We start from the raw sequence: 26,807 nt of genomic DNA, 5'->3' as shown, positions 1-26,807 counted from the left end.
ACAGCATTCTAACAATTTTTAGGCAGTTCAGTAAACCTCATGCTATTTAGGTAGCCATGTGCAAAGCACTTATATTGTCTGTTGTAACACTGAGACAATGTAAGAATCGGCTGACAGTTTGTGGCTTGCTTTCATAAAGAATTCTCAGAATTCAGTCTTCTTGGTAGCATGACCAGCACAATAAGTAATTATCTAATTCTTTGATTCTTATAACTTGACCCAGAATAATTTCATGTGATTCTTTAGTAAGCTCTTTAATGGTCTTTGTCATGTCAGTTCCTGCTATTTGTGACCAATTTTAATAGGAAAATTCTTTCTCTCAGAGGTAGGGATGGATTTTATTTTGATTTTCTATTAAATGAAGATAAAGACATTGACAAATTTCCTTCTTAGATTTTGACATCTCTACAGAATCTGTGTTTATTTTGTTTCAGATGAGACCCATTACACCCAAACATGCATTAAAGAGCTATAAAACTCAAAGAAGCTTTTGACGGGATGGATCATCACTAACCATCTCAGGACTGGTTGGGTTAATTGTGGGCTTAGCATGGGGTGAATCGGCACTTAAGCAAATTGATGTAGGTGCTAATTTTACTCGAATCCCTGTGTAGGCAGTGGAACATTCTATAAAAGGCAGTTTGGCGCACATCCTCATCGTCTGCTGTCAGGGAGGACTTTTCTGACCACACTGGATAGGGCTCGTTCTTCTTCTCTCCAGGATGAACCTAAGCACCCAAAAGATAATGAATTTTATGAGTTTTATTAGTTTTTTATTTTTCAATTTTTTTAAATTAATTAAAAATAAAAATTTTAATATTTTTTAATTATTTTTTAATTTTATGAGTTTTATTAGTATTTGCTCTTCTTTGTTCCTTCTTATTATCAAATTAAGATTGGGGAAGACTTACGAAACTCTCTGGACATGAATTTGGAGCCAGCGTATGGAAAATCTATTAGCAATCTAAAATCAAGAAGCAGAACTCAAGTATGAGTTTGGTTTTGACTTTCTCTTCCCTTCCTTTCCACTCTCATCCTTTACTTTGAAGAGGACAAAGAAAGAATATGAGCAGACGTTCAGTAGCAGATCACCTGGGTTGCTTTTAAGAAAACATTGATCTTACAAATTCTATGCTCCAGTTCTCTTACCCATGAAAGTATTTCAACCACATGTGCCCAGTAAGAGGCTAGCTTTTGGTGGAATTGTGTGCAATGCAGGGAACGCTGCACCTGTCAAAAATTGTAGTTGAATTCTAACTCACTTACAATAGAATCTAGCATTATGAATGATTAGGCTCTCGCTTTATATAACAGCAATTAGAATATAGAAGGTCTGAATCTTGTCCTTACAAAGTGAGATGTTTCAAAACTCATTCCTCAATTCAGAGGTCATCTTCTTTCCTTCATAAGGAAATCAAAGAAGGCTTCAGGAGATGGCTCACCCTTTTTTGTATCATTTCCACACCTTCTAGAAGTACTTTGGTCTTGTCCTCAATCTCTTTAGCCCTTGCCAAGATATCAGGTGAGGCTCCATTCCTGTGCAACAACTCTGTGACTGCCTGATGCAGAGGTTCATCCCACGAGTGGAGCAAACTGATAACCAACCTCAACAGGGCTTCGTCCTAAACAATCACAGGAAACAATCTCATTAAAATAAACAAAATTCAGTGGGCTTGGTAACATGTGATTTTTGCTCAGGGAGGCTGAGCATATAAAAAAACCCTTTATTATTCCTCTGTGTATGCAAAAAAATTTAAAGATGTTAAGGATATAAAATTATAAAATGTATATTATTAGTTTATACTTTGCTGAAATTCTTTAAAAAAAAAACTGTCACATAAATCATCCTTTTGATGAGTTCTAATTTAGAACATGAAATATTTTCTTTTCCCCTCTGAAATTAGACCATCTGCTCAGTGAGTTTTTTAATATTTGAATGCTTTGCTTGTCCAGGGAGAGAAATCTAAATATTTTGTTGGAACTCAATATGGGCCTAGAGTACCTGACCCAGGAAACATGGATCCTACCCATGCCCACATCATTTTCACCTGATGATTCATTTGTATTAATGAATCAAATCATTCATTAGTGTATTCATTTTCTGATTGGTAGTTTTATGATATTTGAACAAAGAGATAATGAAGAAGACATGAAATTCTTAAACACATTTTCCTCAATCCATACCAACACCAGTCCTATTTGCTATCAGAGCAGTCTTTCTATTGACATGTGTCCGGGCAGAAAATGGCACAGTGTTGTCTTTAGTAACAGCATCAGTGGGATTCACAATGGAAGGTCCCCTCCACTGAGTCCACTACTCCAGGATTGGGCCTGAAACTCCCAGGGGCTGAATATCTCTAATTAAAATTAGAGTTAAAAGTTAAAAATTAAAATTAAAAGTCTTGATTTCTTGATGGGCATGAAATACTTTAGTGGTACAGGAAATGAAGAGCAGAGAAGAAGCGAATAGACATTGCAATAGAAATATAAGTTTTCAGGGGGTCTTGTAGCTTAAGGATGAAGAGTGAGAACTCTGAGTTGGATGAAAGCTAGACTCACTGCTTATTACCTGTGTGATGGGTGGAAATCCCTTAACTTTTCTGAGCCTTGGTTTCTTCATCTCAGGAAGTGTAATAACAGTCACTGTGCTACAGGATTTTTTGTGAGGATTAAGCATAGTAATGAACACAGAGCACTTTATAAATTATATGGCAGTATAATAGCCCTCAGTAAATTTTAAATTTATTTTAAATTCATTAAAAACATCCTCCTTCTCCTTGACCTTCTTCCTTCATTTTATCATCTCCATTATTAAGATGCTGAGCAGACGGAAAGAATGTTGATATTATTAACAAAGTTTTAGTAAGAGAACAGATTGTATTTAAGAGAAGATGTATGTGAAAATATTTTAAATAATGTTAGGATTGTGGTTCATGTGGGAATCAGAAAGGAACAATTAAAATGAAAAAAAGTTGGAGCTGGGATAAATGATTGAGGCTTGATTTGTAGACTGTGTTTTCATCAGAACAGAGATAATTGTTGCAACCATGAGAAGCAAAACATGATATTTTACAGGACATCTGGGGAGGAGACTCATAATTATGAATAAAAGTAACAGAAGAGTCATAGAGAATGATAATGAAGTAGGTTTCAGAGAAGCAGAAGAATCAGGAGAGCCTTGAGAGTCAGAAGCAATGTCTCAAATGGTGCAGTGTAGGAGTGACTCCTGTGTAGGCATCACTGGTTACAGGGAATACTCAAAACTGTGGTTGTGTTTCTTATATATCCACGAATTCTGCCAACCTTATATATTTTACACACAGAATTTTCGTTCAACCCATGCTTTCATACAGTATAATAGCTGCAATCCTGGGCCTAATGTGTTGGTTAAACTAAGGTTATCTACATGGGAATTTATAGATCTGGTTTTTTTTTTTTTTTGCTACTACAGATCTTTAGTCATCACTTGATTCTATTCATACGTTATCAACTGCATAATGTAATTTTCTCTTTGATTGCTTAGTACTCCTCCACATTTCTCTGCATGTGCAGTTACCATTACTCTAATAATCTAAAGCCTAGTAACACGAGTGCACTGTCTCAGTTGCTCAAGTGAAAAACCCAGATAAAATCCTCACCTCTGTATTTGCAGCTGCTTCTTTGTTATTAGGGGTAGTCATGAATTCGGTGTGGCAGCTGTTGATGACCTTGGAAGTGAAGTTTTTGCCCTCGCCAAACTGTTTATTCTGGGAGTGATCAAGCACATTCAATTCCTTTGGGTTATTTTGGCATTCAATAAATGAATTCATTACCAGAATATTAACACAGCTGATAGATGTATAATTTTTTTAATGAGGGTTACATAACAATTGAACATCATTAGTTTTCCTATTTTTTCCCATTATCACTATAAACAATTGTTTTTCACCTAATTTTCCTAAACTTGAAACTCTTCCCTTCTTTGCTCTTCCCAGGTTTAACTTCGTCCTTTCCAGTTAATAGTAGGACAGCAAATGCTAAAATTACCACAAATAGAAACATGAGCACAACTTTTTATCAGTGTCTGCTCTACAGTGGGCCACTTGGTACTTTCATCAGAAAGAGAATAATTGGTTCCAATTCTAAACAATCCTTCTATTGTACTTCTAAACCTATTCATTGCCAATCTGAGAACAATGTTTGAAGTGAAAGTTGCTCAGTTGTGTCCAACTCTTTGCAACCCCATGGAGTTGTCCATGGAATACTCCAGGCCAGAATACTGGAGTGGGTAGCCTTTCCATTCTCCAGGGGATCTTCCCAACCCAGGGATCAAACCCAGGTCTCCCACATTGCAGACGAATTCTTTACCAGTTGAGCCACAAGGAAAGCCCAAGAACACTGGAATGGGTAGCCTATCACTTCTCCAGGGGATATTCCCTACCCAGGAATCATACCAGGGTCTCCTGCATTGCAGGTGGATTCTTTACCAACTGAGCTCTCAGGGAGGACAAAACAATGTTTAGTAGCATTTAAAAAACTATCATCATTTTGTTTTCCTGACATGGATTCAGTATGTACTGTGGTTGGAAAAGGGCCTTTATGAAGATTAATTAAAGTTAAATGAGCTCATAGGGTGGGACACTGATCAAGTAGGATTAGTGTCTTTATGAGGAAAAACACCAGAGAGATTTCTCTTTTGTTTTTGTGTCTCTGCCTCTGTCTCTCTTCTCTACTCTCTCAACCTGTGAGGACACAGGAAGAAGCCAACCTGGGAAGAGAGAGTTTTTACCAGAACCGGACCTTGCTGGCACCCTGATCTAGGACTTCTAGTCCCCAGAACTGTGAGGAAATAGGTTTATGTTGTTTAATCCACTGAGTCAGTGGTATTATTTAATGGGACTCCAAACTTCCCTGGTGGCTCAGATGGTAAAGAGTCTGCCTGCAATGCAGGAGACATGGGTTCAATCCCTGGGTTAGGAAGATCCCCTGGAGAAGAGCATGATAAGCCACTCCAGTATTCTTGCCTGGAATGCCACAATCCATGGGGTCACAAAGAGTAGGACATGACTGAGAGACTAACACACACCTTCAAGGTGACAAACACAGGTGCTTTAAATTTATTTTGAAAATTTTAAAATTAAAATGACTGAAAGAAAATTGAAGCAGATATTTCACTCTTTAAGAGTCTTTGAGATTTCATGAAATTGATCCTTTCTTCGATTTACACATCTTATGAGCTGATGCCGTGTTTGACTTAGGAAGTGTGTTATTTGAAGTTTGGCTGATGCAGCCTTTTTGTTTAAAGGATAATATATCCCACTCACTTTCATCAAAATTTCTTATGGAAATAAGCAAGAAGTACAGTACTTACAAATTCATTGAACATTTCCCTGGCGAGCCTATAGTTGTTGCTAGCCACCAATGTTGCTCTCTCAAACAGGCTTTGAAGGGGAATCCGGCAGTTGCCAGGTTGGTTTTTACAGTATGGTGCATAATCCTCCACACCCTGGCACAAGAGTAGATTTGACACCACCAGCAGCAGGAGCAGGCAGGACCCTGCATAAATAAAAACATGAGCCACTCTGAGATGATGTGTTAGCCTGGGGTTAGCAAAAGCCATCCTGTCCAGGGAAGCCTCATCTCTCCCTGTTGCCCTGAGCAGAATTTGATCCAATGAGCCAACTCATTGGAAAAGACCCTGATGCTAGGGCAGACTGAGGGCAGGAAGAGATTGGGGCAACAGAGAATGAGATGGTTGGATGGCATTACCAACATAATGGACAAGAGTTTGAGCAAACTCCAGGAGATAGTGAAGGACAGGGAAGCCTGGCATACTGCAGTCCATGGGGTTACAGAGAGTTGGATATGACTTAGGGACTGAAAAAGAAGAACATTAGAATTTTTAAGGTTTCTTCCTCTCTTAGTTGTATATTGCCATGGTATCTAAGAATAAAATGGTTATTTAAAATTAAGTGATGAAAGTAAAAGAAGTGACTCTTCAAAAAGCAGAATTAAGTTGGAGAATTGTGGGACTGTATCTCTGAACATCTAAGCTTATTGGGACAAGCAAGGAGAATAATAGTTCATATAACACAGGCATATTTGTGTACATATATTTCTGTGTGTATATGCATGTGTTATACATAAAGACAAATATGCACATAATTCCTACATGGAACTTTGTGCTTTTTAAAAATTAAACTATATAGGAGGCAATAAGTATAGCTGTGGTTGTTCCAATAGTCATGTATGGATGTGAGAAATGGACCATAAAGAAAGCTTAGCACTGAAGAATTGATGCTTTTGAACTGTGGTGTTGGAGAAGACTTTTGAGAGTCCCTCGGACTGCAAGGAGATCAAATGAGTCAATCCTAAAGGAAATCACTCCTGAATATTCATTGTAAGGACTGTTGCTGAAGCTGAAGCTCCAATACTGTGGCCACCTGATGCAAAGAACTGACTCATTGGAAAAGACCCTGATGCTGGGAAAGATTGAAGGCAGGTAGAGAAGGGGACAACAGAGGATGAGATGGTTGGATGGTCTCACCGAATCAATGGAGATGAGTTTGAGCAAGCTTCAGGAGTTGGTGATGGACAGGGAAGCCTGGCATGCTGCAGTTTATGCCGTTGCAAAGAGTTGGACACAACTGAGAGACTGAACTGAACTGAACTGAAGGATAGCAGAATATGATAAATCCGAATGTAATTGATCATTTATTGGAAGACAGCTAACTATATGGATTTTTTTCTATTAAAATATAATTTGGTGATCATATAACAGATCTAAATATCCAATATATGACTGAAGAGGATCTCAGTGTGTTATCCACACTGTAAACTGAAGGAATCAATTATCAATGGATAACTATGCATTAACCTTGTAGTTTAATGAGCAAAATAAACTGATAAACACTTGTGTCCTTTTCTCAGTGTTCAGTTCAGTTCAGTTCTCAGTCATGTCTGACTCTTTGCGACCCCATGAACTGCAGCATGCCAGGCCTCCCTGTCCATCACCAACTCCCAGGGGTGCACCCAAACTGATGTCCATTGAGTCGGTGATGACAGAGTCTCATCCTCTGTTGTCCCCTTCTGCTCTCAATCTCTCCCAGCATCAGGGTCTTTTCAAGTGAATCAGCATCAGGTGGCCAAAGTATTGGAGTTTCAGCTTCAACATCAGTCCTTCCAATGAACACCCAGGACTGATCTCCTTTAGGATGGACTGGTTGGATCTCCTTGCAGTCCAGGGGACTCTCAAGAGTCTTCTCCAACATCATAGTTCAAAAGCATCAATTCTTTGGTGCTCAGATTTCTTGATAGCCCAACTCTCACATCCATACATGACCACTGGAAAAACCATAACCTTGACTAGGTGGACCTTTTTGACAAAGTAATGTCTCTGCTTTTTAATATGCTGTCTAGGTTGGTCATAACTTTCCTTCCAAGGAGTAAACGTCTTTTAATTTCATGGCTGCAATCACTATCTGTAGTGATATTGGAGCCTCCCAAAATAGTCATCCACTGTTTCCCAGTAAGCTATACTCTTTGCCTATAACAATCTTAGGTGCTATTGTGCCTAAGCATTGAAACTGGGGCTCAAAGGAAACACAGATGTATAGAACAGTCTTTTGGACTCTGTGGGAGAGGGAGAGGGTGGGATGATTTGGGAAAATGGCATTGAAACATGTATAATATCATACAAGAAATGAATTGCCAGTCCAGGTTCAATGCAGGATACAGGATGCTTGGGGCTGGTACACTGGGATGACCCAGAGAGATGGTATGGGGATGGAGGTAGGAGGGGGGGTTCAAGATGGGGAACATGTGTATACCCGTGGTGGATTCTTGTTGATGTATGGCAAAACCAATACAATATTGAAAAGTAATTAACCTCCAATTAAAATAAATAAATTTATATTAAAAAAATAGAAAGTCAAAAAAAAAAAGAAACCGGGGCTCTTCCCAGAAATTCATAGATATGAGCCCTGCTGCAGAGTTTGTGTTCTTGATGCTGGAATCTCTGTTCTCTGGTCCACTAAGTCCCAGGCTTTCTCTCCTGAGCATCATCTGGGTCTCCTGTTTACACAGGTGTTTGTATTTTGGTTTTCCTATCAATTCTCTTGTTCTTTTGATCAGGCTATCCAACCTCTTGATGATTTATTTTTCAGACCCTTTTCTTCTTTGTTTTTCCTGATTCTTGTTAATGTATTTGCTTTCATATATTCCTGAATTTCAGTATCTACAGCTGCCCTACCCTATCCTCTTGCTGTCTAAATTTTGGCTTTTAGCATCACCATATTTTTCTGAACTTCATTTTCCTTTTGGTCCAGCTTCTGGTATTCAAATTAATCTGGATTTTTACATCTGGCTGTTTTTGGTGCCTCAAGCAACTTTGAGAAGTTAGCTTTCTCTCTATGCAATACTGTCCCTTATTTTGATACCATTGCGGATTTTCTATAATTTCTCTTCCTGCCTCATATTTTGTCTTTGTCCTTTTATAGATACTGTAACTTCAGTACTATGTGTCTTTACATTGGCATTAATATTTATAATAAATTCTTAACCTGATGTAGCAGATAATTAAAAGGAATACAATCAAAATAGTAATAATAAATCCCCCCAAATTAATATCCATAAATACTCCCATTTTTAAAAGATATTCTATCCAAATATTATTGAGACACCCTAACTCATGTTTCATTACTAACTGGTTCAATTTTGAGACAGAATATAGAGAACAATGGAGTGGTAAATGCTGACAATTAATTACTTTGCTCTTTATATGTCTCATTCAGTTCAGTTCAGTTCAGTCACTCAGTCATGTCCGACTTTTTGTGACCCCACGAATTGCAGCACGTCAGGCCTCCCTGTCCATCACCAACTCCTGGAGTTCACCCAAACTCATGTCCATTGAGTTGGTGATGCCATCCAGCCATCTCATCCTCTGTCATCCCCTTCTCCTCCCGTCCCCAATCCCTCCCAGCCTCAGAGTCTTTTCCAATGAGACAACTCTTCACATGAGGTGGCCAAAGTATTGGAGTTTCAGCTTTAGCATCAGTCCTTCCAAAGAACACCCAGGACTGAGCTCCTTCAGAATGGACTGGTTGGATCTCCTTGCAGTCCAAGGGACTCTCAAGAGTCTTCTCCAACACCACAGTTCAAAAGCATCAATTCTTCGGCGCTCAGCTTTCTTCACAGTCCAACTCTCACATCCATACATGACCACAGGAAAAACCATAGCCTTGACTAGACGGACCTTTGTTGGCAAAGTAATGTCTCTGCTTTTGAATATGCTATCTAGGTTGGTCATAACTTTCCTTCCAAGGAGTAAGCATCTTTTAATTTCATGGCTGTAATCACCATCTGCAGTGATTTTGGAGCCCCCCAAAATAAAGTCTGACACTGTTTCCACTGTTTCCCCATCCATTTCCCATGAAGTGATGGGACCAGATGCCATGATCTTCGTTTTCTGCATGTTGAGCTTTAAGCCCACTTTTTCACTCTCCTCTTTCACTTTCATCAGGAGGCTTTTGAGTTCCTCTTCAGTTTTGCCATAACGGTGGTGTCATCTGCATATCTGAGGTTATTGAGATTTCTCCCGGCAATCCTGATTCCAGCTTGTGCTTCTAATTAGTAACTGTGTAAATGTTAGTTTTGGTACAGTAGCACAAAAACTAGCACATATTAGAGCTATTCCTAGCACATATTAGAGCTCCCTGTGGGGTGATTGCTTTTGATGAAGGCTGTGAACTGAGAACTATAATCGTCAAAAAGATGAGTGGACATGAAAGGAAGCAATGCAAGGAAGACATAGGCTTTTGTTGTTCTGGTAGGAAAAGCTTGCTGTGTCTCTCATCTACAGTCTAATCTCCAGATTTAACAAAACCCTTATTCTTCCTTTGATTTTTTAAAAATTTGGGTTTATTTATGTTTTTTGCTCTTCGGTTGTATGAATCTCATATATTTTTGGATAGTAAGAGCTTATCAAATATGTGATTTGCAAATATTTCCTTTCATTCTATATGTTGCCATTTGATTTGTTGATGGGTTCCTTTTCTGTGCAGAAGCCTCTGAGTTTGATGTGGTCCCACTTGTTTATTTTTTCAGTTGCTGCCTTTGCTTTTTGTGTGAAACAAACAAAAAAAATATTGCAAAGACATATGTCAAGGAGATTCTCTCAATGTTTTCTTCTAGGAGTTTCATGGTTTAAGGTTTTATGTTAAACTTTTAAATCAGTTTCTGGTACAGTTTAATTTTTTTGTGTACAACTATCCTGTTTTCCCATTACCGTTTATTGAGACCATCGTTTCCCATTGGATATTCTTGGTTCCTTTGTCATACATTAATTGACAATACATGGGTGTGTGCTTCTTTCTGGATTCTCTGTTCTGGCCTGTTGACATGTGTATATGTTTTGATGCAAATGTCATTGCTTTTTTATTAATTTATATATTTATAGTTTTCTTTATTTCTCTTTCAGATAGTTTGCTATTGGTGTATGGATAGGCAACTGAGTTTTGCATATTGGAATACAGTAAACAAAATATATGCTACAGCTTTATGGAATAGACATTTTTCCCCCAAATAAGACGTACAGATGGCCAAGAGGTATATGACTAGATGCTCAACATCAGTAATTACCAGGAAAATGCAAATCAAAAGCACAAGCGATTTTCCCCCATACTTGTTAGAATGGCCATTAGCAAAAAGGTAAGAAATATTAATAACGTGTGTTGATGAGGGTATGGAGAAACAGTAGGTCTTGTGCACTGTTGCTGGGAGTGTGAATTGGTGCAACTCCCACGGAAAGCGACTGTGCAGATTCCTCAAGAAATTTAAAAGAGTAATGTTATATGATCCATTAATCCTACTTCTGGCTTACTTCAAAGCTCAAAGCTTACCTCAAAGACCCAGGTTTGATTCCTGGGCTGGTAAGGTCCCCTGGAGAAGGAAGTGGCAACCCACTCCAGTATTCTTGCCTGGAGAATCCCATGGACAGAGGAGCCTGGCAGGCTACAGTCCATGATGTCGCAAGAGTTGGACACAACTTAATGACTAAAACGAAACCACAGTGTCCTACTTCTGGATATATATTCAAAGGAAATGAAATCATTATCTTAAAGAGATATTTGTACTCCCATGTTCATTGAAGCATTATTCACAGTAGCCAAGATAGAGGGACAATCTCAATATTGTCAACAGGTGAACAGATTAAAATAATATGATATGGTATATATGTGTGTGTGCATGAATATTATTTAGCCATTTTAAAAAGGGAGAAATTATACCATTTGTGGCAAATGGATAAAACTGGAGAGCCTGATGCTAAGTGAAATAAGTCAGAGAAAGAGAAATACCATATGATCTCAACTATCTGGAATCTAAAAAGAATTGGAACTCAGAAACAGAACAGGAAAGTGATTGCCAAGAGCTGGAGGGTGCAGAAAATAAGGAGAGATTTCTAAAAGGTTACACATTCTCATTTAATGAGGTCTGAAGCTCTAATGTAGAGCGTGGTGACTATAAGGGATAAGATTGTGCTGTATAATTGAAATTGCCTAAAACAATGGAGCTTATATGTTCTTTACAAAAAAAATAAACAGTAAACCTGTGGGGTGATGACTTTGTTACTGAACTCAATAGAAAAGGAAAATATTTTCTAAGACATACATACATTGGGGTCAACAAGATGGTGGAGGAGTAGGTGGACATGGAGTACATCTCTCTCCATGGATGCATCTAGAATTCATGTACAGGGTTTTCCTGGAAGCTCAGTGGTAAAGAATTAGCCTGCCAATGTAGAAGGCATGAGTTCGATTCTTGATCTAGAAGGATCTCCCATGTCACAGAGCAACTAGTCCCATGCACCACAATTATTGAGCCTGTGCTTTAGAGCCTAGCAACTGCAAGTACTGAACTCCATATCACAACTACTGAAGCCTGTGTACCTAGAGACCGTTCTCTGTAACAAGAAAAGCCACCACAGTGAGAAGCCCTGTATGCTGCACCTAGAGACTGTCCCCCACTCTCTGTACCTAGATATTTGGCAAAACTAATACAATTATGTAAAGTTTAAAAATAAAATAAAATTAGAAAAAAAAAAAGAAAAGTCTAGGAAAACATGAGCTGCGTTAATTTGTGTTGCATGATGGGGGAGTCGACAGATACTGGGGAAATAAGAAATGAACACATTTTCAATAGGTTTCCATATTTTTCTACATTTGCTTCTTCTTGTCCCCCTCCTCTACAAGGATGGTGTTAAAAAAAGAAATTAATACCCCACTCCAGTACTCTTGCCTGGAAAATCCCATGGATGGAGGAGCCTGGTGGGCTGCAGTCCATGGGGTTGCTAAGATTCGGGCACGACTGAGCGACTTCACTTTCACTTTTCATTTTCATGCATTGGAGAAGGAAATGGCAACCCACTCCAGTGTTCCTGCCTGGAGAATCCCGGGGATGGGGGAGCCTGGTGGGCTGCCGTCTATGGGGTCGCACAGAGTCGGACACGACTGAAGTGACTTAGCATAGCAATGCACATTTAAGTACCTCTAGAGATATATCAGGAGTTCCTGACCACTGGAAAGGAAGTCATAGATTCATGCAAAACTCACTAGGATGAAGGATAGAAGGAGGTGGGAAAGCAAGCAGAATCAATTTGCACCAGGGGGTCAGGGAGCTGAAGCAGGGGAGAGATCCCGGCATTCGGGGCAATTGGTTGGGCAGAAGGGAGGCATTTGAGGCTTTTGGAGAGTGAAGTAGCTGATCTGTGACAGTCCAGATGGAGTGGAACCACACAGATAATCCATGCCATAGCCTTATATACCTCGAACAAGGTCACAAATCCACTGGTGCCCACGATGGCTAGATGCTGGAGCCATGAGGATTGGAGAGAAATCCCAGGATGAGGACTGCTGCTGATGGGGAGATGGCCCAACAGGACTGAATGGAGGAAATCTGTGGTGGGGAATGCCTAAGGAGGAAAACCTGGCAACCATAGAAATAGGGTGCTACTGATTAGTCACACCCTGGGGGTGGAGTTTTCACTGCTTCTCTCTTACCTTATTCTCTCTTATCAATGCTGGTGCCTGCATAAGAGCAATAGGGAAAGATCACAGTGATGGTGGCCTTCAAGTGACCAGTGCACTGTGCAATAGAAAATTTCAGTATCTGTATACACCCTATGCGGGCGTGCTAAGTTGATTCAGGTGTATTCAACTCTTTGAGACCCTATGGACTATAGAAACCAGGCGCCTCTGTTCAGGAGGATTTGCCAGGCAAGAATACTGGAATGGGTTGTCATGCCCTTCTCCAGGGGGTCTTCCCTACTCAGAGATCTAACCAGTGTCTCTTACCTCTCCTGCATTGACAGGTGGGTTCTTTACCACCAATACCCCCTGGGAAGCCTATATATAGGCTACCCTATCTATCCTATTGTCTTACTATCTCAATTTTGACTTGTGTTAAAATTTAACATCTAAATGTATGTGTGTTAATGTTTATTACAGAAAAACCACACTCTTCCTCAGTGGTAGTGGTGGTCTATGTCTACGGTTAAAGAACTAGGACAGGCTTCCTCTGCCCTGGGATGGATTTCCTGTACCCTCCTGTTCAGGGAGGTCAGTGGGTGGCCAACTCCATCTATGTACACCTTGTGTGGGGGTCCGCTGCAATTATGCAGCATCGTCACAAAGAATTTTGTCTTAGCCACTGGAGATGCAAACTGTGCAGTGTCTCAAGACGTTTTATTCAGTCCCAGTGGGTTTTATCAGGAAGGCACAACCCTTAAGAATAAAAACAGACTGCGTAGAAAAGAATACAAACTCATAGTCTTTATCATCTTCATAAATGTAGGTGATAAATCTCACCAAACTCATTCAGATATATTCTCAAATAAATTTTTTATTGGCTGCCAAGTGGTAAAGCTGGAGCATTCATAATCTGGAGGAGTCCATACAGGCTCTTTCACATCAAGACAATATCTTGTCACATTCTTTTCCAGTTGCATTGATGGGCAACAGTGTTTGCACACAATGAAAGAGTCAAAGATAAGGGATTTAACCCAGAAAAAAATTCAACTCTCTTGCTTGTGAGAAGCAAGAAATTTCTTTTCACTTTGAAAATATATATATATTTTTTAGTTTCTACTGTACTGTGCATTAGGCAGTATAAGACACCTAATGTTATATGCACTGTCACATTTATATTTTTATAAATGTATGTCACAACCATACATGGCAGGGATAAATATCATTATTTTGGAGGTAGAGAACTTTCTCTCTTGCTTTCCATACACTTCCTACATATTAGATTTTGATGTCAATTTTAACCATTATTTTTCCTAAATCTCCTAGTGAGCTGTCCTTTTCTTTCCAGACCTTCTATCACAAACTGCTCTGTCCAACTCCTGGAAGAGCCCCAGTCCCCTAATATCCCTGTGATCCCCTTTATTTCTGTCTAATACTGGCTCTGTTCTTCAGCCAGATTTTGCTTTAAAAATGCAATTATAGTTTTGTTTCTGCTCCTTAAACCCTTGGATGGCTGACTCTTGTCTTTAGAAGAAAGTCTAGTTTCTTTCTCACTCTTCTTGGGTCTCACCTAGATCTTGCCCTTGTCTGAGCTTCAGATTCACTCCTGGCCTGTCTTTTCTCTTCTCTCTCCAGTCCAGCTACGCCAGACCTTACCTGTTCCCCGAAAACACCATCATCCTCCACTGTCTTCCCTCTCTTGTTTTTTTGCCTAGAATGTTTCTTCCTATCATTTCCTCAGCTTCCTCCCATGTATCTTTTAGATTTTTAGCTTCTGCATCAGTTCCTTGGACAGTGATTCCTAATTGTTGGACTAGGAGCCAAGTTCCTTTGACCTAGTTACCCTTCTCTGTGCTCTCACAATGTCAATCCTTCCTGTTTCAACATTTCTTCCAGATTGCTGTTTTGTGTTCAAGTATCTGTATTTTCTGCTAGAATATAAACTTATTGAAATCAGTGGCTCGCCTGTCCTGTTTATCTAAGTATGTTCATCCTGTAATGAAGAATCTGGTGCTGATGAATCATTCAGTAAACAGTTGTCAAATACAAAAAGAATTAAAAAAACAAACAAACAAAAAACAAACAAACAAACAAACAAAAAAACCAGAAAACCAGAGAGGTTGAATCTCCTGCCCTGGCCACACCTGGATTAGAGCCCATGTGTGTTCATCAAGAGAGTCCAGTTTTCACTCCATTTTACTGCTACCTTGGGGAAGGGCTGGTGTGACTCATAAGGTTCATACTTGCTTTTTCCTCTTTTCTGCCCTAGGAATAGTATTTTAGATCCAGTTTTAGATAATAGAAGGTTCCAAATTCCTTTTGATAATAGAACATATACTTTAAAATAGTATTTTGAAGATAAGTGACTGCTTAGTGGTATATCTGCGTGTTTTGAAAATTTATATAATCTAGAACGTTCTTGTGAAATCTATCATAAACTAATTCAATTTTGATCTTGAATTTAGTGCTAAAATTTAAAGTTATATTTTTATCATCTTCTAATCTTCCTTAAGTTCTCCCTGACAGGTGTCTTATAAATCATATTACTGGGGGATTACTTATGCAATGCCAAGAGGATAGAGATAAGTTGCTGCCATATAGATAGCCGTATCTGTTTTTGTCAATAAGGGGAGAAATTCACTTGTTGGCAAGCTTTTCGTATGTGGAAGGTGAATCTAGTTTCTGATTATCAGTAATTATTTAATCTATGAAGTTTAATAATTCCCAGTCCAAACAGTGGTGAGTAATAGAAGTGCAAACCTTGGCTCTGATTTTGTTTAGGTTATTTCTGTTGATATTTGTAAACACCTTTTTAGTTGTTAGCAATTTACAATGATTACAGATTGCATGAAACCAAAGATGATGAGGGATGTACACACATTCCTTCATTTCTCCTTCCAGACTTTTCCAGGCATCTCTAATGAGATGAGAGTTTGCTGAAGACACAGAAACAAAGATCTATGACTGGCTTATTGTGGGTGAGTAGGTATTTAAGTTTGCTTTAAATTTTCAGGAGTCATTGATTTTTGGTATGTGTTGCCTGGTGCTTACCTGCTTCTATTTGGTGCCAGTTTTACTCTGGAGGGAGATTTGGGGACAGCAAGACCTTTTGGAATCCCATGAACCTTGCTTTCTTATTGGTGAAAGTTTGAAAAACAGCAGCTGTGGAGATCTTCTTTCCAACACAACTGGAATATTAGTGGAATGTATTTTTCTTGCTACCTGCATCCATTTTGTAACTTTGCATGGACATTTTATGATTTCCAAATTAATTTAGGCCCCTACGATGTACAGTGTGTGGTGTTTATCGTGTAAAGGTAGCAGCGACGATTTTTGAAGGTTTGTTGTTTGATAGTGAATATTCAGCCCCAGGCCACTTCTCTTTGCTTATTAAACTGACTAGTTATGACTGCATTTGTAAACATGAGAGAGTTCAGAGGTTTCTTCAATCTCTCACTAACTCTTAAGAAAGAATTTTTTTAGATACTGACTGCATAACTAGACATTTGAGAAATGCAACAATGTTTTACATGAATTATGAAGCCAGAAGAAGATTTTCTGTTGAAGTTCACTTGAAAGATGAATTGATTTTGACCATCAGCAATGGAATATTAAACCTTTGAGGTACTCAATGAGATTCTCTAAGACAGAATAACTGTGTAAGACTTTTTTTCTTTCATCAATTTATATCTTTTGCAATTTTAGTACTAGGAGGAATATTCTTCAGGGGGGAAAAGCCACTGGAAGTGACAATTTCACTAAGCAATCAAGAGTTTGCTTATTTTCAACTAAATAAAAATGCTGCATGCAATGCTCTTTATAGAAACTCTTGGTATGTTTCATAATTCGGTTCTTAAAAAGTATAATTATTAAAAAAAAAAAACAGGGAAATTTCTTAACTGTGAATGCCAACTGCCTGGAACAAATACTCACTATGTTTCTACTGCATCAGGTTTCTTAATATCCTTAATTTGTTCAGTGGACAAATGATGTTACTCATAAGAATTATCGGATGTGTGCACCCTGTAATAGACAACATTGTGTTTGAGCCAAATCTGCCCTTTGTGGAAATCTTACAGTGGAGACAGAACAAAGGGTGTGTGTGAGTTGATCAAGAAAAGGATAATCAGAGCTATGAAGTTATTCAATGATCATCTTTTATGACAGCCACTTAACCAGTTTTTTTCAGTATACTTTCCTGTAGATATAGAAATGAAAATTTTTCATGCTACCACATACAGGGAAACTCTATACTGCTTCCTACCCCCATTTGAAACAAGATCCACAATTCTTGAGCAGGAGTGGCAAGAAAACTCACCACTAGATTCTTGATTATTATTTAGGCTTTAATTAGGTAGCATATTTTCTGCCATCACTGTGTAAGTGCCTCACATGTTGCAAATTTCTTTTGAACTCAGGCAGATTCTTATCAAGAAATCATTCATTTCTACCTAAACACTTTTAAGTGGCAGATCAGTGCTTCCGATGATACCACAAGCGGTACTTTTACCAAATCCTAACAGTTAGCTTGTATGTCATTATAAATTGGAAAGTGCCTTGAAGTTTCCCAAACCGTTCCATGTCATGATAATTGATAAAAAGCAACATCAATTTGGGATAACTGAGAACAGCCTTCAGATGGCTAAACACTGAGAAAATACTGTGACTGGGATCATCTTATACTAAAGACATTTTTGTCTATATCACTCATGCTATAACACAGGAGGTAATTACTAATGTTTAAATATATGCTGCAAACACCTCTTGGATAGAACATTGCAATATTTAGTCCATGGGATACAAATAAGTGAAACACATATATTCTACCCTAAAAGGCTCTGTAGTCTTCTTGAGAAAACACCACATATAATGAGGGAAAAAAAAAACTTCATAGAATGCATTGTTAACAATCACAAATGATTTTAGATTTGAAAGAGACTTTATAATCTTTTTTATAACATTATTGATTTATTTTTGTCTGCGCTATGCCTTCATTGCTGCTTGGGCTTCTCTCTAGTGGTGATGAGCAGGGGCTACTCTTGGTTGCAGTGTGCAGGCTTCTCATGGCAGTGGTTTCTCTTGTTGTGGAGCACAGGTCCTAAGCTCGTGGGCTTCAGTAGTTGCAGTTCCAGGGCTCTAGAATACAGGCTCAACTGTTGTGGCACAAGGGCTTATCCTTACTCCTTGCCACGTGGGATCTTCCCAGACCAGGGATCAAACCTGTGTCTCCTGCATCAGCGGCAGATTCTTTACCACTGTGCCACAAGGGAGCCCTGTGGTCTTTCAAATCAAGGTCCTCTGCAATGTCTTTCATGGAACATTGGCACATATGAACTTTTACCCAAATTATTCCCACTTAATTAACTCCTGTAGGAATGCCTTTTTCTCTTCTAAAACATAAATATCAGTGCCAAGAGCTGGCTGAGTAGTGACCCCAGGGCTGGGGGCCCTCTGCAACTGGCCCCTTGCAGCTCCCTTCAAGTGAGTTAACACTCAGCAGAGACTGTTTTGTTAGTCCTCATACTTGTTAATGCCCATGGTGCTTGCTATTATAATTATATAATGTAATGATCCTAATGACATGTGGATAATAACAATCTGCTTGCATTGCAGAAGACCCCAGTTTGATTCCTGGGTCAGGAAAATCCGCGGAGAAGGGATAGGCTACCTACTCCTGTGTTCTTGGGCTTCCCTTATGGCTCAGGTGGTAAAGAATCTGCCTGAAATGTGGGAGACCTGGGTGTGATCCCTGGATTGGGAAGATCCCGTGGAGAAGGGAAAGGCTACCAACTCTAGTATTCTGGCCTGGAGAATTCCAAGGACTGTATATTCCATGGGGTCACAAAGAGTCAGGCATGACTGAGCTGGTGATGGTGTTGGTGATGCACAGGGAAGTTGGTGATGGACAAGGAAGACTGCCATGCTGCAGTTCATGGGGCTGCAAAGAGTCAAGCATGACTGAGTGACTGAACTGAAATGAATGACATGTGAGTGTGATGGGAGCAATTTCAATAAAAACAAAAATGAAAAATATTGGTAAGACCCTTGAGTCTAAAAACATTACTATCCAATTAGGAATGATCTATGACATGTAAAGAGAAAAAAAATTAAAGCTTAGCGTCTGTACTCATTTTCCCCCCTGTGTTTATGTACTATTTTATTTTACAAAATTGAATGTAGTAATTATAGATGATGTGTGATAATTTTGACTTTTGAACAAAAAGAAAGAGGAGGGGATTGGAAACTACTAAATGGGCATAACCAAAAGAGGCCATGGCCACACAGAAGAGACACATCAAAAATAAATATATCTAAAGGACATTTTCATTTAACAACAACAACGAAAATCTACTGGTGCAATCCTTTGGTTAAGGAGGATTCTGCTGCTAACCGTTGCATCCTCTGGGATAATCAGAATGTTTGTTTGCATAGTTCAGGATCTGAAAACTTCTGCAGCAAACTATTATGCTCTGAGACATTTCTTCTCTCAAAAGTTCCTGTTGCTTTCTCTGCAAGCGAACCCAAGAATATCAAGATTAAGAAAAGGCAGGTTTAAAACAAGCTGTTGTGTGCTCTGTTTCTTCAGTCATGTTTGACTCTTCGACCCGATGGACTGTAACCCACCAGGCTTCTATGTCCATGGGATTTCCCAGGCAAGAATACTGGAGTGGGTTGCCATTTCCTTCTCCAGGGGATCTTACCAACCTAGGGACTGAAGCTGCATCTTCTTCAGACTCTTTACCATTTAGCCCCCTGGGAAATCCAGTTTTAGTGTAGGACATGCCAACAAATGAACGAGCGCTGTCTTCCATTCTTGTTTGGCCACAGTTAAGCAACCCAAAAGTATATTTGTGAGATACGGTCTTCCTGTAGGTATATTCAAATCCATGTGGTTATATTCTGAATATTACATTTGTATCAAAGAAAGTAATTATGTATCCAATTTTGTCTTTCTTACAAAGGCAAATTCCTATGCCTCATGGTAAAAAATGTTTTTCTAAGGGAAATTGAAGACTTAGATATGTCTATTTTTTAAATTAATTTACTTATATTAATTGGAGGCAAATTACTTTACAATACTGTAGTGGTTTTTGCCGTACATTGACATGAATCAGCCATGGATGTACATGTGTCCCCCACCCTGAAACCCTCTCCCAACTCACTCCCCATCCCATCCCTCAGGTTGTCCCAGTGCACCAGCTTTGAGTGTCCTGTTTCATGCATCGAACTTGGACCGGTGATCTATTTCACACATGGTAATATACATGTTTCAATGCGATTCTCTCAAATCATCTCACCCTCGCCTTCTTCCACAGAGTCCAAAAGTCTGTTCTTACTATCTGTTTCTCTTTTGCTGTCTCACTTATAGGGTCATCATTACTATCTTTCTAAAGTCCATATATATATTCATTAATATACTGTATTGGTGTTTTTCTTTCTGACTTACTTCACTCTGTATAGTACACTCCAGTTTCATCCATCACATTAGAACTGATTTAATAGCTGAGTAGCATTCCATTGTGCATATGTACCACAGCTTTCTTATCCATTCATCTCCCAGTGGACATCTAGGTTGTTTCCATGTCCTAGCTATTGTAGATGGTGGTGTGATGAACATTGGGGTACACGTGTCTCTTTCAATTCTGGTTTCCTCACTGTGTATGCCCAGAAGTGGGATTGCTGGGTTGTCAGTTCAGTTCAGTTGCTCAGCCCTGTCTGACTCTTTGCGACCCCATGGACTGCAGCATGCCAGGCCTCCCTGTCGATCACCAACCGGAGATTACTCAAACTTGTGTCCATTGAGTCAGATGCCATCCAACCATCACATCCTCTGCTGGGTTATATGGCATCTCTATTTCAGTTTTTAAAGGAATCTCCATACTGTTCTCCTTAGTGGCTGTACTAGTTTGCATTCCCACCAACAGTGTAAGAGGGTTGTCTTTTCTCTGCACCCTCTCCAACATTTATTGTTTGTAGACTTTTTGATAGCAGCCATTCTAACCAGCATGAGATGGTACCTCATTGTGGTTTTGGTTTGCATTTCTCTGATAATGAGTGATGTTGAGCATCTTTTCATGTCTTTGTTAGCCATCTGTATGCCTTTTTGGAGAAATGTCTGTTTAGTCCTTTGGTGCATTTTTTGATCGGGTTGTTTATTTTTCTGGTATTGAACTGCATGAGCTGCTTGTCTATTTTTGAGATTAATTCTTTGTCAGTTGCTTGGTTTGCTATTATTTTCTCCCATTCTGAAGGCTTTCTTTTCACCTTGCTTATAGTTTCCTTTGCTGTGTAGAAGCTTTTAAAGTTTAATTAGGTCTCATTTGTTTATTTTTGCTTTTATATCCAGTACTCTGGGAGGTCAGTCATAGAGGATCCTGCTGTGATTTACATAGGAGAGTGTTTTGCCTATGTTTTCCTCTAGGAGTTTTATAGTTTCTGGTCTTACATTTAGGTCTTTAATTTATTTTGAGTTTATCCTTGTGTATGTTGTTAGAAAGTGTTTTAGTTTCATTCTTTTACAGGTGGTAGACCAGTTTTTCCAGCACCATTTGTTAAAGAGATTGCCTTTTCTGTATTGTATATACTTGCCTCCTTTGTCAAAGATAAGTGTCCATAGGTGCATGGGTTTATCTCTGGGCTTTCCATTTTGTTCCATTGATCTATATTTCTATTTTTGTGCCAGTACACTGTCTTGAAGACTGTAACTTTGTAGTATAATCTGAAGTCAGGCAGGTTGATCCTCCCACTCCATTCTTCTTTCTCAAAATTGCTTTGGCTATTTGAGGTTTGTTTTATTTCCATAAAATTATGAAATTATTTGTTCTAGTTCTATGAAAATTACTGTTGATACCTTGATAGGGATTGCATTGAATCTATAGATTGCTTTGGGTAGTATACTCATTTTCACTATATTGATTCTTCTGATCCATAAACATGGTATATTTCTCTATTTATTTGTGTCATCTTTGATTTCATTCATCAGTGTTCTATAGTTCTATATATAGGTCTTGGTTTCTTTAGGTAGATTTATTCCTAAGTATTTTATTATTTTTGTTGCAATGGTGAATGGAATTGTTTCCTTAATTTCTCTTTCTGTTTTCTCATTGTTAGTGTATAGGATTGCAAGATATTTATGTGTGTTAATTTTATATCCTGTAAATTTACTATATTCATTGATTAGCTCTAGTAGTTTTCTGGTGGTGTCTTTAGGATTTTCTATGTAGAGGATCATATCATATGCAAACTGTGAGAGTTTTACTTCTTTTCCAATCTGGATTCCTTTTATTTCTTTTTCTTCTCTGATTGCTGTGGCTAAAACTAACAAAACTATGTTGAATAGTAGTGGTGAGAGTGGACACCCTTGTCTTGTTGCTGACTTGAAAGGGGAAATGCTTTCAATTTTTCACCATTGAGGATAATATTTGCTGTTGGTTTATCATATATGGCTTTTATTATGTTGAGGCATGTTCCTTCTATGCCTGATTTATGGAGGGATTTTATCATAAAAGGATGTTGAATTTTGTCAAAGGCTTTCTCTGCATCTATTAAGATAATCTGCCGGGAGCCGGCGAGAGACATTCCACTCGTGACAAAGGTCATGAGGAAGGAGGCTCAGCATATGCAAAGGCGGGATCGAGCCTCAGGAGTCCCCCCGGATATTCTCGAGCATCTACTCCCAAAAAACCAGAGTCTGCCTACTTTATTGCTTTGTGCTCTCACCTCTGACTTTACTGGGGGCTGTCCCCCACCACCATCTCACTCTCTCTGTCAAAGAGTTAACTTACAGCTCCAATTAATAAAAGTTCCTGGGCAATTAGGAGTGTTTAAATCCAAACCCCTCAGATGGCTCTCTAACTCGCCTGACAAGTTTACCCGGACTCCTACGGCTATGCATACGATTGTTTACAGTCTTAAGATATTCAAATAGCTTAGAGCCTCTCAGAGAGTTAGAAACTGTCAGAATAAAACTAGTAAAAGATTTCATTGATGAACCAATGCTTGTTGCCAAGTTTTCACATCCCCTGAATTGTATCCTTGAATGTGTATTAATTAATATAGTTGGTATATAGAAAAAATAAGTAGTGGCCTTGGTGTTAGTAACTTTAGACCCTTAAGGTAATAAATCCTTTCCTTTGTTGTAAACTCATTACACATCCGCCCTATAGGAATGCAATTTTATCTTCGGAACATGGCACCAAACCTTAAAATAATTACTCTTAGGGAAAATAAGTCTTTGTTGATAAGTCCTTGTCAAGAGTCATAAAATGTTACTAGGCCTTCTGGCCAGAAGATGATGTAAATCACCTAAACCATTTGTATACGATAAATTTGCAGGAAAGAAACCCTGGTTTTTGATAAGGATCAAAGACTGCTGACTTTGCATCCCCTATTATCCTCTATGTGTAACTTAGGGTATATAAGCCCCTGTTGAAAATAAAGCTACGGGCCTTGCTCACCAACGCTTGGTCTCCCCATGTCATTCTTCCCTTCCAGCTGAGTCTCCATCTGGAGCGCGGATATCCTCTGCGACCATTTATTTGCCTGGGCTTCTAAGACCCACTCGAGAAGGTGTCTAAGGTGGGGCACCTTCCGCTATTCGAGAGGGCGCCTGCGGCCTCTGTGGTCAGAGCTAACCTGGTGTCACAGGTTATATTGATTTTCTGCGTAAACCAAGCTACTCAGCCTCTTTTCTCCACTGAATTTTCCTACTGATCTATCCTCATTCTATTACTCTTTATATCTCTAATTAACATTTGAATAGGTCGCCTAAGCCGTCTCTCCTTCGAATACCCTGGATCAGCCGGGGCTGGTCCCCAGCAATAATCATATGGTTTTTATTTTTCAATTTGTTAATGTGGTGTATCATATTGATTGATTTGTGAATATTGAATCCTTGCATCCCTGCGATAAAGCCCACTTGTTCATGATGTATGATCATTTTGATATGTTGTTGGATTATGTTTGCTAGAATTTTGTTGAGGATTTTTGCATCTATGTTCATCAGTGATATTGGCCTGTAGTTTTCTTTTATTGTGACATCTTTGTCTGCTTTTGGTATTAGGGTGATGGTGACCTCATAGAATGAGTTTGGCAGTTTACCTTCCTTTGCAATTTTCTGGAAGAGTTCGAGTAGGATTGGTGTTAGCTCTTCTCTAAATTTTTGGTAGAATTCACCTGTGAAGCCATCTGGTCCTGGGCTTTTGTTTGTTGGAAGATTTTTTATGACATTTATGACATTTTCAATTTCTGCACTTGTGATGAGTCTATTAAGATTTTCTGTTTCTTCCTGGTTCAGTTTTGAAAGGTTATACTTTTCAAAGAATTTGTCCATTTCTTCCAAGTTGTCCATTATATTGTCATATAGTTACTGATAGTAGTCTCTTATGATCCTTTGTATTTCTGTGTCATCTGTTGTGATTTCTCCATTTTCATTTCTAGTTTTGTTGATTTGATCCTTCTTTTTTTTTTCTAGATGAGTCTGGCTAGTGGTTTGTCTATTTTATTTATCTTCTCAAAGAACCAGCTTTTAGTTTTGTTGATTTTTGCTATAGACTCCTTTGTTTCTTTTTCATTTATTTCTGCCCTAATTTTTATGATTTCTTTCCTTCTACTAGCTTTGGGGTTCTTCATTTCTTCTTTTTCTAGTTACTTTAGGTATAAAGTTAGGTCGTTTATTTGATTTTTCTCTTGTTTCTTGTGGTAAGCTTGTATTGCTATGAACCTTCCCCTTAGAACTGCTTTTACTGAATTCCATATAGGTTTTGGGTTGTCATATTTTCATTTTCATTTGTTTCTATGCATATTTTGATTTCTTTTTTGATTTCTTCTGCGATTTGCTGGTTATTCAGAAGCATGTTTTTTAGCCTCCATGTGTTTGTATTTTTAATAGTTCCCCCCCCCCCCCCCCCCGCCCCATGGCAACCCACTCCAGTATTCTTGCCTGGAAAATCCCATGGATGGAGTAGGCTGGTAGGCTACAGTCCATGGGGTTGCAAAGAGTTGGGCACAACTGAGCGACTTCACTTTCACTTTTTAATGATATCTAATCTTACTGCAATATGATCAGAAAAGATGCTTGAAATGATTTCAATTTTTTTGAATTTAAGAAGGCTATATTTATGGCCCAGGATGTGATCTATCCTGGAGAATGTTCCATGTGCACTTGAGAACTTGATGGAATTCATTGTTTTGGGGTCCTATTGGTATCAATTAGGTCTGACCGGTCTATTGTTTCATTTAAAGTTTGTGTTTCCTTGCTAATTTTGTGTTTCGTTGATCTACCCATAGGTGTGAGTGGGGTATTAAAGTCTCCCACTAATATTGTGTTGCTGTTAATTTTCCCTTTCATACTTGTTAGCATTTGCCTTACATATTGCAGTGCTCCTATGTTGGTTGCATATCTGTTTATAATGTTTATATCTTCTTCTTAGGTTGATCCTTTGATCATTATGTACTGTGCTTCTTTGTCTCTTTTCATGGCCTTTATTTCAAAGTCTATTTTACCTGATATGAGTATTGCTAGTCCTTCTTTCTTTTAGTCTCCATTTGCATGAAATATCTTTTTCCAGCCCTTTACTTTCAGTCTGTATGTGTCCCTTGTTTTGAGGTGGATCTCTTGTAGATAGCATATATAGGAGTTTTGTTTTTGTATCCATTCAGCCAGTCTTTGTCTTTTGGTTGGGGCATTCAACCCATTTACATTTAAGGTAATTATTGATAAGTATGATCCTGTTGCCATTTACTTTGTTGTTTTAGGTTTGAGTTTATACACCCTTTCTGTGTTTCCTGTCTAGAGAAGATCCTTTAGCATTTGTTGAAGAGCTGGTTTGGTGTTGCTGAATTCTCTCGGCTTTTGCTTGTCTGTAAAGCTTTTGATTGTTCCTCCATATTTAAATAAGATCCTTGCTGGGTATAGTAATCTGGGTTGTAGGTTTTCCTCTTTCATCACTTTAAGTATGTAATGCCATTCCCTTCTGGCCTGAAGAGTTTCTATTGAAAGATCAGCAGTTATCTTTATGGGGATTCCTTTGTGTGTTATTTGTTGCTTTTCCCTGTTGCTTTTAATATTTTCTCTCTGTGTTTCATCTTCATTAGTTTGATTACTATGTGTCTTGGGGTGTTTGGCCTTGAGTTTAATCTGTTTGGGACTCTCTGGGTTTCTTGGACTTGGGTGGCTATTTCCTTTCCCATTTTAGGGAAGTTTTCAACTATTATCTCCTCAAATATTTTCTCATGTCCTTTCTTTTAGTCTATTTCTTCTGGGACTCCTATGATTCAAATGTTGGGACATTTAACATTGTCCCAGATGTCTCTGAGGTTGTTATCAGTTCTTTAAATTCTTTTTCTTTTTCCCTCTCTTCTTCATTTATTTCCACCATTCTATCTGCCACCTCACTTATCCTATCTTCTGCCTCAGTCATTCTACTGTTAGTTTCCTCCAGAGTGCTTTTGATCTCATTTATTTCATTATTCATTATTGATTGACTCTTTTTTATTTCTTATAGGTCCTTGTTAAACTTTTCTTGCATATTCTCAAACGTTTTCTCTAGTCTTTTATGTATAGCTCCAGTTTGTCTTCAGGATTTGGATCATCTTTACTATCATTATTCTGAATTCTTTTTCAGGTAGACTTCTTATCTCTTCCTCTTTTGTTTGGTTTGGTGGGCATTTATCATGTTCCTTTACCTGCTAAATATTTCTCTGCCTTTTCATTTTGTTTAGATTGCTGTGTTTGGGGTGGCCTTTCTGTAGGCTGGAAGTTTGTGGTTCCTCTTTATTGTGGAGGTTGCTCTCTGTGGGTGGGGT

At 38.6% G+C, this 26,807-nt stretch overlaps 1 protein-coding gene across 3 annotated transcripts; it reads right to left on the bottom strand.

The window, feature by feature from the left end:
• Positions 1–319: 319 nt before the first annotated feature.
• Positions 320–13,009, bottom strand: LOC113881926 (chorionic somatomammotropin hormone 1). 3 transcript variants are annotated; one of them, XM_027525056.1, is made up of 5 exons: positions 12,800–13,009; positions 5,351–5,535; positions 3,639–3,746; positions 1,466–1,622; positions 320–728 (listed from the first exon to the last, which is right to left on the bottom strand). In XM_027525056.1, exons 1-5 carry the CDS (start codon positions 12,969–12,971, stop codon positions 655–657), a joined length of 696 nt encoding a protein of 231 aa, XP_027380857.1. In that variant the 5' UTR covers positions 12,972–13,009; the 3' UTR covers positions 320–654. The 3 variants fall into 3 exon arrangements, with proteins under 3 accessions (XP_027380857.1, XP_027380855.1, XP_027380856.1); XM_027525054.1 differs by having other exon boundaries at positions 1,443–1,622; positions 12,800–13,008; XM_027525055.1 differs by lacking the exon at positions 3,639–3,746 and having other exon boundaries at positions 1,443–1,622; positions 12,800–13,004.
• Positions 13,010–26,807: the final 13,798 nt, after the last annotated feature.

The sequence above is a fragment of the Bos indicus x Bos taurus genome, chromosome 23 (genome assembly GCF_003369695.1).
Source record: "Bos indicus x Bos taurus breed Angus x Brahman F1 hybrid chromosome 23, Bos_hybrid_MaternalHap_v2.0, whole genome shotgun sequence".
NCBI lineage: Eukaryota > Metazoa > Chordata > Mammalia > Artiodactyla > Bovidae > Bos > Bos indicus x Bos taurus.
This window is presented reverse-complemented; position numbering and strand designations above follow the sequence as displayed.